Genomic DNA, 14,512 nt, shown 5'->3' on the forward strand with positions numbered 1-14,512 from the left:
GGAAATAGCAATTTTTTGATAAACATTTGAAAGGATAAGGTGCAAGTCTTTCACAAATTACGCTGCCAATCTAACAGACCCAGTTACCCATTCAACGTTGGATTGAAAAGAGGGTCAGCCCAGGCTTGAAACAGGTCCTTTTGCTTGTGAAGCAAGTGCTCTACTGATTGAGCTACCAGTACCAGCATTTGATTGGATATTAGACTTTATTATGACAAATCTGGATTTAGATTCAAGTGGGTTGTGATTAGGATTTTTTAATAATCAAATTTACAAAATAAACTGTGAATGAAATTAATAATATCAAAAACATTCTTTTTCAATGGTGCAAATTATATTCTCTTATACGTATATAGGTTGAAATAGCGTATTATAAATAATGATGACTAATCAAACTTTGGCATCAATTGCAGGTGATTGACTTCAATGAATTTGAGGACATTTTCCGTCTGGGCCCAGCTGGTCCTTTGGCAGCAAGTGCTAATGGCACACCTAAAACCCTCAAGAAGAATAAGAAACCAGAAAACATTTCACTGCTTGAATCCAATAGGTTACGAAATATTGGTAAGTTTATATATCGGATTGAATGAATTTGGATGTTTGAGTGTTATAAGATAAGTTATCCATTGATTGAAACTGTCTGAATTTTGGTTGATTTATTTCACATATGAGAGAATTGAAAAAAAAAATTCCATGGAGACAATTATGCTCGAGTCTTTGTTGACTTTTATTAGTTGTTTTTTTTTTCTTTTTTTTTTTCATTACAGCATGCATGATATTACATTTAGTCGATTTTGATGTTACCAAGGTTCTGAATACGCTGATTCTTGTGACACAGATTATAAGGAAATAAAATCACAATGCACTAAAGATGGCATATTTGAAGAATATCATTGCTGAGTTTCGTTTCATATTGTTGTAATGACCTGGAATGTGGAGACAAAACTAAATGTTTTTTGTTTTTTTTTGGTTATTTTTTTTTTAACCGGCAACACTTGTGATTGGATAAAAAATATTTTATACATTCAGTTTATACTTCTGATGCAAACAGAATAATAAAATGCTCATGAGAGTTTGATATGAATTTTTTAAAACGAAAAAGAAAACAAAAATATTTGTTCGCAAAAACAATATTCTCAGTAGAATACTGCTCTGGACTAGTAATAAACTAATTCACTTATAACTCTATAGTTAATTTTTGCACATCATGATTTATCCTATGAACTGATTACCAAATGATAATACTAAACTTCAGTTGTCTATAAATTGTTATTGTTATAATTTATTTCAGCTATCACGAGAAGGAAGATTGAACTTTCTAATGAGGATATCGTCAAGGCTGTTAATGGGTGAGCTTATTTTGTTTTGTCAAGGAAGAAGAGCCTAATCATGACCATGTTTGATATCATTCAGGACTGTACCGTCAAGATTTTGTTCTGACCTCCCTCCCTGTCCACCCAGCAGTGATTAGGTAGCTGGGTCTGTTAAGTCTAGTGAAAATTACTTGGTGATAGACTATCAAAAGGATAACAAGCAATTGCTATTGTCCATTTCACACTATAGAAACCAGGATAAACTCTTTGGGCCTTATGGCTCTGAAGGACTATTTTTTTTTATAACCTAAATATTTATGGGCTTCTTGTTATAATGGAAATACTTTCAAGCCAATGCATTACATCAATGTTAAATGCATCCAGCTGTCAGATTTGCAAATATGCACGAATTGTCTTAGCCATTTATAACTTCGTACCTGTCAAATCATCCTTGATCAATTAACGACTCATTTGACTCATTCTGTCAATACTTTCTTCGGGTTTTTTTTTTTTTATTGTTGTTGTTATTATTATTAATAATGTTCCATGATATCCTACTATTTCCATCAAGAGAGTAGAAGCAGTTATGTGACCTCAGCTGATTCATCTTTGTTACTGTTCCCTCAGCGAGGGAAAAAAAAAACTGAGCTGAGTTAGGTGTGGAATGTAACTATGCAATTAAATAATGGGACACTGGTACTGAAATGATCTCTAATTGATGCAAGTGCAAGACAACCTTTAAAAACAAAAATAAACAGTGGGAGAAACTTATTATAAAGATATTTAATCCCTTCATTTAATGGTTTGTATTGAATTCAGCAAGACCAATTAGACTTAATTTGATTCATTATTCTTAATAATTCTTTTCATAGGCTGGATCTGAAGACCTTGTCTCTTGATATAGTGGACATTATGATGACTGTTCAACCCAATGATCAAGAGGTAACTATTCCTTTTTAACAGATCCGTCAACTCTCCAGATTTTATTGGGAAAATGCCTGTTATTTGTCTTCTTTTTCCTGATTTCCTTGACTTTCATTATTTTTCTGATTTTTGATCATCATTGCCACCCTACCTCGACCACCATTAGCATTATCGTCATTATCACATCTTCATTTAAAACCCAATGATTTTCCTGAATCTTGAACCAGTTTTTATACTTTATTTTTTTAGATAAAGGCATACAAGAACTTTGAAAAAGAAAAGAAAAACCCAGGAACTCTATGTGAGGAAGATAAATTTATGATGCAGGTAATTTATCATTTTTTCTTGTTGTTTTTGTTTGTTTGTTTTTTGTTTTTGTTTTTGATACTGCTTCTCATACAATATCAGTTGTTGCATGTACTTTGGCACTCATTTATCAATTTAACTTTTCCAAAAGACATAAGACATGGGCTAGAGTTTTCCTATTATTGCCAATCGCCTGGTCACTGGCATTTTTATAGACATAATGTTGGTCACAAATCCTTGTATATATTATGGGAATATATGACAAGGAATCAAGGGTGGGCCAGGCCACTTTAATTTTACTACTCGGAAAAATCATCATTACTGACTACGGGACATTAAAGTTTGTCCATTTTCAACAGTCAATTAGGAGAGGACAATTTTTAAAAGTTTGTTGAACAATGCATAGAAAGAGAATTTGTTAAAGGAGATGGGATGAGACTAATTGAAACAGGAAAGATGAAGAAAGTATGGTGAATGAATCGGGACTAGCCGTTGAGATATACTTTGTTAAAACCTGAATCCTTTTTGAAAAGGCTCTGGCTTTAATTTCATAAATGTCGTAACTAATTTAATTACAATTCATTTTCAGATGGTGAAAGTGGAACGATTATCCCAAAAACTCCAGATAATGAGTTTTATTGGAAACTTCTATGATAGTATTCATCAACTACATCCTGTGAGTATGAATTAAACCTTAAAGGGCAAGAGTAAATTTTGTTTTTTAATCATGGTTATTCCCATTATATGATTTCGTTGTTACTGCAGATCTAATCATATTCACAAGGAGATATGTTTTTGTGTTGCAGCTCAGGCTTAATTGGGGCGTGAGTTGCATCGCAGTTTCTATTTTCTTGGTGGAGATGGTAAAATATAACTCCAGGTCAGAATTAAATTAAATCCTACCTGTAATAGGGTAAGTTGAAAAAAATATATAGTACTTTACTCATCACACAAATGATATATAGAAGATAAGATATTTATTATTCTGTACTATGGTCTCAAGCTTTTGAGCAACATCATGACCTTTAAAAATAGACAACAAGAAGGTATAATTTTCCTATTGTTTTGAATATTCAATATCGACAGTTATCATAGTCTGATTGAGCCAGTCAGTTTATGTGAAGAAGATTGTACTGTATGTAAGGCTATCAATTGGAAACCTGATTTGTGTTGTGTTGTGTTCTCATTTGACATTGTCTAATCTAATACCTTATTACAAGCATTTTTTTCTTTCTTTTTCAGCAAATTAATGCAGTAATCGCAGCTTCCATGTCCCTCAAGAACTCGCACAAAGTCAGAAGAATTATTGAGGTAATCATATTTTGAATAATGACTCGTAGTTTACAATTCATGAAGTCAGGCCAAGGAATAAATGAGATAATGTTTTGATAATGGAAGGCCACTGCATGTATTGACTTTTGATGATCAGATTACCCCTTCCCCCTGCCCTTGCCAACCAATCATGAATCATCTGAATGAGAGTTGTCTACAATATACATAAGTACAAGACTTTCTTTTCTGTTAGATGTCACCTTTATAAGATAACGCTTTTATGATATTCATCTCTGCCAATGGTTATTTACTGAACCACATCTTATTTTGGTAGGGTAACGAGTGAAATGTACAATATCTATTTGCACAAAGCTTATTGTCACGCATTTGGCCACTGTGTGGACGTAATGTTGTTCTCTATACTAAGATATGGTGACCACCGTTCATCAGTCCCACACAGACACAATCAGATTGTTTCGTTGTATTGATTCCTTACTTTTTATGAAAGCTCTTTTAGTGGTAAAATAAATGTAATTCTTATCTTGCTTTTTTGTAATATGACATGATTTGGGAGTCACAGATAAACATGTAGTGGTGCCGATACACTCAATATCTAAGCTTTTTCTTTCCAGATTGACTGTCTCGATTTATATTATATTGTCCAAAATTTAGTTTTTATCATTATATTAGTTAATATTGAACAAAGTTTTCATTTGTCACACTGTACAAAAGTATATTATTATTCTTGTCATGATTTTTACACAATACTCCAACATTTGTATGGTTTTGTTTTTTTTTTGGGTTTTTTTTAAAACCTTTTTTATTTTTCTTTCTTCAATACACATATTTTTCATATATTTTTTGTCTTGTCATTGAACAGGTGATTTTAGCCCTAGGAAATTACATGAACAGCAACAAGAGAGGAGCTGTATACGGTTTCAAACTTCAAAGTTTGGACATGGTGAGATATCCTGCCATATTATAAGAATGCTTGCAATACCAGTTAACCCTCTCGTGTTTAGATTCTTTTTGGGGGAGTAGATAATGAGTTCCCTATATGGCCATGTCAATCATGTAGACATCCTTTGATGATATAAGCCTAATCTTTGATATCTGTAGTCGCCTTTTCGTTTTCTACGGTCACTCATGGCTAAACTCCGCCCAGAAACGATTTCATAGGTCCGTCCATCACCAAATTTCAAACTTTTGTTCTCGTGAGTTCTTAAGTTTTTTGACCGAAGAACGTTTGGCTACTGAGCATCTTGACCCTTCAACCATTGGTCGTTCTGGCAGCTCACGTGTCAACAGCCGTCAACAATGAATTGAATCATCGTTGAGGCAGTGGAAGACGGCCATGGAATAGTTGCGTCACATCGCCACGTTGTTGAATAAATTATCCAGGCATGGTCGATAGGTAAAAAAGCCAAATTATGTTCTAGTTACATTTGAAACAAACAAAGTATATCACTGATCTCGTCTCTTTGAGATATAAAGAATGATATAAAAATCAAGTAAATCGGCCGATAAACAAAAAAGTTGCTAAAAAAAGCTAAAATAAACAAAAGCAATTTTTTAAATCAAATTTATTCGTAAAACAGTTGGTTTTCAACCGATTTTTATGAAACAAAGACCAATGTACTTCTTTTTTCAAGCTGATTTCAACAATGTGACTTTCAAATTCCTCAGAATTATATTTTTTACTTTTAGATTTTAGCTTTTAGGCCTACTCAATAAGGTGTTATATTCCTTGCATAACAATAGCGTAATACATCGACGGGGAGAAGCGTCGTTGTTTCGGCCAGCTGGATAGATAGCCTGTGATTGGTCAAAGACTTTGAGACGCTTGATTCACAATTCTACACGAACGGACCCTGGCGGTCTATCAAAGAGATGTTACAAATTTATTTACCGACTATTTTCTTGGTGCTAAAATTACAAAGTAATAATTTCGCATCAGAAAAAATAACTCTGAAGTTTCTATCTCTTTATTACAATAAAATTGATACCTCGAATGACAAAATCGACCCACAAATAAGGGAGTTATAAATTATTCATTATATTTTTAAAAGTTTACAATAATTGTCTTCAAAGTCATTTTTCATCACCAAAGTCATAATTTTTTACCGATTTTTACCAAACAAAGTGCAATGTTAATGATTTTCACCCGCAAATAAAATAGGATTTAAATCGCAATTTCTGAAACACATTTTCTTTTCTGTCGGCAAATTTATAAAAATCAAAGCTGAAAACACCCTGCGGCAGTGACAGGGCCTGTCATTTCCTTCACAACGATTGGATTTTACTTACTGAGGCCAGTCTTGGCTTCCCCGCCCATGAATATTATGCCGGTGTCGGTTTTTGTCGGGTTGAATCTTAAAGAGTTAAAGATGAAATATATATAGCGCTTAGATAAGAGTCAACAGTCATCTCTCATTTTAATTATTTTCAATACTGTTTGCCTTGTGAAGGACGTGAGGACATGCTAATAAGTCTCAAAAAACTTCAAAATGACCTATTATTTATTTTTTTTAAATTTATTTATTGAAAAAAAAAAAAATCACCTGTTTACACATGCACAGGAACAGAGAAAAAAAAAACCAACTTTAAAGAATACAACCAAATCCATATTACGTATGATGTTAGTAATGACATGATAATATTGTCAACAATAAACAACTTTTAAAAAAAGTTAAGACACACTGACTGATGAACGTATGATCAGGTATGAGAAAGTATTGCCTTTCAGTCTTTACATGAGCCCTGTCTAATGTCTATTCTTTTCAGTTGGTAGATACAAAGTCTGTGGACAAGAAGACAACCTTGATGCATTTCTTGGTTATGACAGTGCAGGACAAGTTCTCTGACCTTATGAACTTTGATTCAGAGTTGAGGTTCATGGAAAAGGCTTCAGTAGGTGAGTTCAAATTTCAAAATCCTTTCAAATTCATTATTGAATTGAAGTAACAAACTTGGAAGTAATGGATAAAAGGCAAATGATTATTTAGTGGAGGGAAGGAATAGTGAAAAAGAAAAAAAAGCAACAACCAAAAAATATTTGACAGTGCTTTTTAAAAAAAATTATCTCATAAGGCTTTGTTTCAACCTTTACTTGGATCCTTCTCGGGGGATGGTGGTTGGGGGAGGGAAGGTGGTGGACAATCAAATATATTTGCCTGTCGCAGATATTTTTTTTCCTTTTAAAAAAATATATGCATATTTAATCATTTAAGCGTGGAATTATTTAATAAGAAATGCTGTGGATAACTGTATGAATAGGGCCCTTTTGACCGGGGGTAGTGATTTGTTCAAGGTCACACAGCAAAGGGTAGAATTTGATACCGGTGCCATTTGGTTACAAGACAAAGACCATACTGCTGAGCCACATGTTGTCATGTTTAGTATTTCAAGTTTATCTCTACCGTTTTGTCACAACCATTCAGTGTCCATGGAGAATATCAACACAGACATCCATGAGCTAGAGAGAGACATGGAGCTCACAAAGAGAGAAGCAGCCCTCAGAAAAGATTCCAGAGACTTCCCCATCATCCTCAAGGATTTCCTCTCCAACGCAGAAGATAAGTTTAAGAAACTGCAGGCTGATGTCAAAACTGCACAGGTAAAATGTGTTGCTAGTGTACACTCTTCTCAATGAAAAAGATTTTGATTATTCAGCATTTCATTTTAATGATTTCGTTTTTCCAAGTGAAATGTGCTTATTTGAACGAGAAAGGCTTATGCGGATATTGTCTTGATTTCCTGTTAGAAATGTTCATCTTAGTCTGTCAGACAATATCTCTCTCTCTCTCTCTCTCTCTCTCTCTCTCTCTCTCTCTCTCTCTCTCTCTCTCTCTCTCTCTCTCTCACAGCTTCTAGCCTTCTTCCCCCCTCCCCCCCCCCTCCCCCTTTAACATTCTCATATGATTCTGTTAACTTATTTATTCTACAGGATTCATACAAGAAAGTGGTTGAATTCTATGGTGAAAACCCGAGAAGTATTTCCCCAGCACAGTTCTTTTCTCAATTTGTTAGATTTGTAGCAAGCTTTAAGGTATGTGGTAGCAATTATTGATAAAAGATTTTTTTTTCATATTGATATACTAGCTATTTGGTATCTAAATGAAATAATTTTTCTATTTTGTGAAATACTCTTTTTGTAACCAAATGAGAAAACGAATTATTGTCACACCTATTTTTGTTGCATGCGGTGGATGTGAAAATGCAATAACAATACTAAAAAATATCAGAATTAGATTATTTGATTATCAGAATTCATTGGTATCTTAATTATGAAGTTCCAAAGGGTATTTATTTTATTAGAATTGAATCATGATTTTTTTTCTTCTTCTTTTCCTCTTGGATATGCTCATCCATAGTAATACTGAACCAGTCAGTAGTTTATTGGAAAAAGAAGAATGTGTTTAGTACACAGAACAGTTTCAATTATTGACATTTTTAGAGTATCGTTGAGCTGATGGATCTGTTGGCTAAGGGTTAAAATAACTGAACGGTGCATAAATATTTTTTTGTAAAGCTTTGCTTCACAATGTCCATGTGCAAGTTGCATTGAAAAAATAAGTCCCTTTTTTTTTCAGGAGGTAGGGGAGGGGGGAAGGGCAGGTGGATGAGGGGAGACTAGATTCTTTCCTGGTGAAAGATAAAAATGTTGACCAATTAAATATCCTTTCAGGCTGCTGTTTTGGAAAATGAACGCAAAAAGAAATTGGATGTTGGCATGGTCGAGCCAGATGTGAAGCCTTCCAAGAAGAAAGACAAGAAAATGACACAGGTAAAAAAAAAAAAAAGACATTTTTTAAATTTTAAATAAAAAGAAAATAATAATATTACTATTATTATTATTATTATTATTATTATTATTATTATTATTATTATTATTATTATTATTATTATTATTATTATTATTATTATTATTATTATTAATATTAATATTATTATTATTATATTATTTAAATTTAAAAAATAAAAAATCTTAATTCTGTGCCATGTGACTTTATCCTAGTGTCAGACACTTCACGATATGTTGGTATCTTTTGTGTATATAAAATCATGCAGTCATCGACAATAATAGTTGTGGAAATATAGAAAACAAAATGCAATTTTTCTAAGGGTGAAATGTTGCCAGTTCTCAGCCATGTGTATCAAGCGGAATACATGAACTAAAAAAGAAAGGAATTTAGCATTAAATGTATGCTCCCAAGTACTATTGTTTGTTGCTTATTGTCTTGCAGTTGGGAAATAGTGGGTAGAAGGGGAGCAGGGGGTTGAGGCAGAGAGATGAGTAAGTTCATGCTCATGGCAAGATTCTTATGATTTTCATATGTATAGTAGGAATCTGACGTTTGAAAGTCATATTCAGTGTTGAGCTTGTCCAAATTCTTAGGTATTAAAAAACATTTTTTTCCTCTCTTTTAACACATTCTTAGCGACATATATGGATGGCGGGTTTTAGATTACAGCCCAATTTGATTTAGTTCACATTTTTTTTTTCTCTCTCTTTTTTTATCACAGGAGGCAATGGTATCAGAGCTTAAAAGTCGTAACAAAGAGATCAAAGAGAAACGCCGACTGTTGAAACAGGATGACATGTACCATGGAGCATTGGAAGACATTCTTTTAGGTGGGTAAATCAATTCCCATCTCAAATAACCACCGACAAAAAAAAAAAGCACCAATCAACCATTTGATACTAGTCATTAACCCCCTACACCCCCCCCCCCCCCCCCCCCCCCGCCCTTCTCCATTCAAAAACAAAAAAGGAAAAAAAATAAGAAAGGAATTAATTCTTAGAATTAAAATCATCCAATCCACCACATTTATCAGGAGAGTTTAATTTTTTAAATGATCCCAGAGCAACTTCGAAGCCAGAAGTTTTTTGCCAGAGAAACCTTTTCCTTGCGAGGATCGTTGCTTCCATCTGTGTCTGTTTCATCTCTTATCTCCTCCGTTCATGGTTTTGTGCTACAATTGTCATCGTTCATAATATGGATTCACATCTTACTCACATTCCTTAGGTAAACGGAAAAAGGACAACAGGAGATCTGCCTTTTTTTCCTTTTTCAAGTAGTAAGTCACTGGACAACGAAACACACCATTTTCAAAATGTATTCCTTTCTGCATCCTTTGTGCATAGTTATTTAACAATTTTTTTTTTAAACCTCTCCTTTTTTCATTTTGTTAAGTACCATTTATTTTGATCCTATGATAATCTGAGGTGACGTTTTTAAAATCCCTTTATGTAAAACATTGTAGGAGATTTGAAAACTTTGAGGTCTTGAGAAAAGTTGAAGTGACTAATATTGAGCTTTGAGCTTTTTTACTTTAAAGCAAGGAGTTTTAAAAAACCAAGGGTTGATTCACTAAATTACTCTATATTTCTGGCTATTCCTATCTGAGATGAACTGATTCCGCATAATTTGTCAGCAGAATATCATGTTTCTTGTTATATTGCTTGTGAATTCAGCACTTCTGTATATCTTGCTTCTTGTGTCTGAGTTTGATAAGGAGAATTGAGAGTAGTGAAAGCCTAGCACAACATATATATATATATATATATATATATATATATATATATATATATATATTTTACAGCTCGAGTCATTTCAAATGGCGTTATACTATTCCATCAAATACAGGGATCCTGTACTTGGCTTCTGTAAACATGGACATTTCCTTTTAGCTTATTACCAAATTCCTTAATCCGAGAAGGAGATTGTCCCAAAAAAAAAAAATCTATAAAGATTATATATGGCCATTTAGTGGAATGCTTAATGTCCCATAGACAATGAAAAAAAATTAGCAGCTTTAGAGAGAGTAAAATGAGATACAATTTGGTGTTGACTAGAAGAGGCAAATGAAATTATTTAGACATTTCTAGCGAAAAAAATAGAATTGACAACTTAGTTTCTTCCATCCTTATAAGGAAATAGAACACGGAACTAATAAATTTTAATACAGACATTGAATTTACAATAAGCAACTTGTCATAGCCACCAGCATGCTTTGCATCTGATGAGAAGCCGAAGAATGTAACCTCAAACACAAGCTACATTGAGGGAATATCCACCAATTCATAACCTTTTACATATCCCTGTTGTCAAGTTGCAAATATGGATCTATATAGATACGTAATGTTTTTTAGGCATTGTACCCTTCCTGTCTCCAGATCTCTCATCATTCTTTTTTTCTTGAGATGTCTATGCGGTTAGAGCCTGTTTAATGGCATATGTCATTGGTTTATGAGGAGTATATTCAGTCCATCTCCAACAATGTTATAGAATGCCTGGTAGCTTTGAACTATCCATTCTAGTAACTCTGTAATGGAAGTACCAACTCCAATGTCAAAACATTTATGATTAGGCACTTGCTTTAGATGTTACAAAAGATTATTTCTCTCTTTCTCTACAGTTTAAAAGTTAATGCTTTTTAACTCAGCGTTCTTTGAAAAAATGTAAATATTAGTTGAATTTGATGTGTAGTTTCTATCTCCAATATAATGTTTGCCATTCTTCTGATGATAATGACTGAATTCAAAGTATCGACTATCTTTGGGCACTCGAGTTGCTTGTTTCATGCTTATCAGCTCTTTCTGTCTGTCTCATTCATTCTCTATCGTTTCTTCCTAAACTTCATTTCATATATAGTAATTTATGTTGCATGGGAGAAACATTTGGCTGAAAAGATTTATGTGCTGATGGGACATTAAGTGATACAGTCACTAAATAAAGAGTAATTTTTTTATTCTTCTCCCCTCCCCCTCTCTTTCTCTCTTTTGAATTTGTTTCTCTCCTCTCTTCCCCAATTGGATCAGTGGTATACCCAACTGCCGTAGCTGGAACATGCTGACATTTATATAGAAATGAGACCTTTTCCTATTTGATTGGAAATCAAATTCATACTGGCATGGCTTTAAAGGCTGATAAGGCACGAAATGAATCAGAATCTTCTTGTTTTGTTTTAAGTTTTAATGAGGACCTTTAAAGATAATCAAAAACATTGACAGCAACAATAATGATGATGATGAAGATGATAGAAAGAACAGTGGTTATTTACTCACGAGTGTGCATCAGTTTATTTATAAAAATATTGTCACACTGTCAGAAAACTACAGACATCCATTGATAATGATTTCTTAAAAATTAAGAAAAAAAAAAAAAGAAAAAGAAAGATTGTGTCTTTTCAGAATCAATTCAAATCTAATAATTTTACCCAGTCGCTGTCTTAGACTATGATCACTGACTAGGATTGAATTAATCAAATATTGAATTTTGATCTGTTAAATGGCGTTCTAGAAGAGAGCAGAGAGGCAATTTATTTATTTATTTATTTTTACTGTTCCCTGACATCATAACTTACAGGTTTAGCAAAGAGACCAGTAACAAAGTGGCTCATCTACATTTGCATCGCTGTTATTGTTCTCTTTGTGAAATAGCAGTGATAAATAGACAAAATGGGAAATTTTGATTAAATTCTGCAGTTATTATACTTAATATCTCATTAAACTCACTATTTGCATATTATGAGAAGCCTACACAATTAGAGTCTAATGCCAATGTTATAAGAAAGAATAATGATAAATTTATAAATTGATTTTAATGAATAGCACTAATAAAATTATCCCAGTTGATAGATTATCCCAACTGTAGAAACTCAGAAATAATTAAAGTAATTTGATTTAAGTGCTAAAGCAAGAAATTTTGATTTTTAAGTGGGAATAAATGAACACATTATTTGTATAACATTTGTTCTCATATATTCTCAAAGACAACTTATAGTTGGACTTAGGACACTTTGTCTTTACAAGTAATTGGCCTTTTTTCAACTTCTTGGCTAAATGTGGGCGTCCTTGAGATAATCAGTCGCATGGTGAAAAGTTTTGAACAGAGATATTGACAATTTTAGTCAAGAGGTCAATTTTTATGGAAAATGAGTTCTCATCAATAATCATTAAATCAAACATTTTTCTACATATTGATGAAATATTTTAATTGAATTCTACTCCTAAATATTTTATTTAAATTTTTTAATGAAGGTAATTATTATACTTAATATCTACTCTTGTCAACTTTGGAAGCGATTTTCTCAAAATTAGGGTTTCACACACTAGCCCCAACATATGACCATAACTTCATGAAAAATCACCCGATTTGCTTCAAATAAAGATTAAAATGCTCAGGAGACATTGGGCTTTCCAAAAAAAAAAAAAAAAAATGCAAAGAAAAAAAAAAGCAAAACAAAAATTTTCACCATGCGACTGATTATGTCAGGGATGCACACAAATGTTAAACTTTTTTTTTAGGGTTAAGCAGTTTCTGCAAATTAATTCATTCAGCGCCCTGGGCAGTTAGGAGTATTACAGAAGAATTACCATCAGGGTAATTTATTTCACCTGTAAAGCGGAAAAGAATGCATAAAATAAAAAATGAAAGAAAATTTAACTAAAAACCTACAGCTAGCACTGTGACGTTGCATGGAGTTTTTTTTTTTTTTTTTTTTTTTTTTTTTTGATTTGCAAAAAGTATTTATATTTATTTCTTACTTTGTCCACAGATTTGAAAAACGAGCCTTACAGAAGAGCAGATGCTTTGCGGCGTAGTCAGAGGAGGAGGGCCGAAAATCTGATTCAAGCACAGCAAAGTGGTTTTAACGATGCATACTGATTTCATGATAAGATAAGTTAGGATGATTTGTGATTTACAAATTCGTTGACCAGTAATGTAAAATCGGGGAGAAAATGGAATCAAAATAAAATACAAATCACCACATGTAGAGTATAACAATTTATATAATACATGTACAGGAGAATCTTTAGTGTTTCAATGTATATGTATATAAAATGTTGAAAACAAATTAATCTACAGTTGTGTAAAAGTTGGGTTGACAGAAAGTTATGGGATGTGTTTATACAGGGAGGAGGGGAGGGGGGGGGGGGAGAGTGTGTGTGTGTGTGTGTGTGTGTGTGTGTGTGTGTGTGTGTGTGTGTGTGTGTGAGAGAGAGAGAGAGAGAGAGAGAGAGAGAGAGAGAGAGAGAGAGAGAGAGAGAGAGAGATCTTTATCATTGTACATAGAAAGGTCTTTATTCGCATTTACAAGTTATTACTGTATCTTAACAAATTATTTCTTATGTAAATTTATCTGTCCTGATATTATGGAATAAAGATTTTAGAGCGGTTGGGGTGGAGAGGGGGGGGGGGGGGGGGGGGGGGGGGGGGGGGGGGGGAGGGGTTGATCATTATTGAGATACTGCCATAATAACATATATGATTATGGTCATCAAATGAAAAAGTGGGAATTGCATGAAGTCCTTTCCTTATACCATTAGTCAGATAAATACCACATAATCTTTCCAAAAATTGAGACAAATGAAAAGTAAATTGATTTCTTGTCGTGAAATATGACCTTGATAAACAACAGAATGTTAATAATGCTGAAATAAGTAGTTCCAATATAACAAAACAACTGTCCAAAATATTCTAAATATACTTCAGCTGTTCCAGATGTATGGCATATTTGTAGTAAAAAGATTATTTTCTATAATTAGTCTGATTTCAAAGTTCAAAGGTAATTTTTAAAAGTTGAATGTTACCAATGTAAAGGTTTTTAAAAATATTATATTGCCCATGTTAAATAAAGATTTTGAACTTTGAACTTTGAAACATATTAAATTATATAGAAATTTGTGT

At 33.0% G+C, this 14,512-nt stretch overlaps 1 protein-coding gene across 3 annotated transcripts in view; it reads left to right on the forward strand.

The window, feature by feature from the left end:
* LOC144964637 (formin-like protein) overlaps positions 1-13,885 on the forward strand; it is a 49,499-nt gene extending 35,614 nt beyond the window's left edge. For 2 of the 3 annotated variants that reach the window (XM_078899123.1, XM_078899125.1), the window contains 13 exons: positions 414-564; positions 1,292-1,349; positions 2,186-2,255; positions 2,487-2,564; positions 3,133-3,219; positions 3,786-3,854; positions 4,696-4,776; positions 6,600-6,729; positions 7,256-7,431; positions 7,762-7,863; positions 8,503-8,601; positions 9,342-9,450; positions 13,380-13,629. In XM_078899123.1, coding sequence (XP_078755249.1) covers positions 414-564; positions 1,292-1,349; positions 2,186-2,255; positions 2,487-2,564; positions 3,133-3,219; positions 3,786-3,854; positions 4,696-4,776; positions 6,600-6,729; positions 7,256-7,431; positions 7,762-7,863; positions 8,503-8,601; positions 9,342-9,450; positions 13,380-13,489 — 1,320 coding nt within the window. In that variant the 3' untranslated portion in view covers positions 13,490-13,629. Of the gene's footprint in view, positions 1-413; positions 565-1,291; positions 1,350-2,185; positions 2,256-2,486; positions 2,565-3,132; positions 3,220-3,785; positions 3,855-4,695; positions 4,777-6,599; positions 6,730-7,255; positions 7,432-7,761; positions 7,864-8,502; positions 8,602-9,341; positions 9,451-13,379 lie in introns of all 3 variants that reach the window. The other variant, XM_078899124.1, reaches the window with a different exon arrangement.
* Positions 13,886-14,512: the final 627 nt, after the last annotated feature.

The sequence above is a fragment of the Berghia stephanieae genome, chromosome 2 (genome assembly GCF_034508935.2).
Source record: "Berghia stephanieae isolate SIO BIC M18660-M18661 chromosome 2, UCSD_Bste_1.3, whole genome shotgun sequence".
Lineage (NCBI taxonomy): Eukaryota > Metazoa > Mollusca > Gastropoda > Nudibranchia > Aeolidiidae > Berghia > Berghia stephanieae.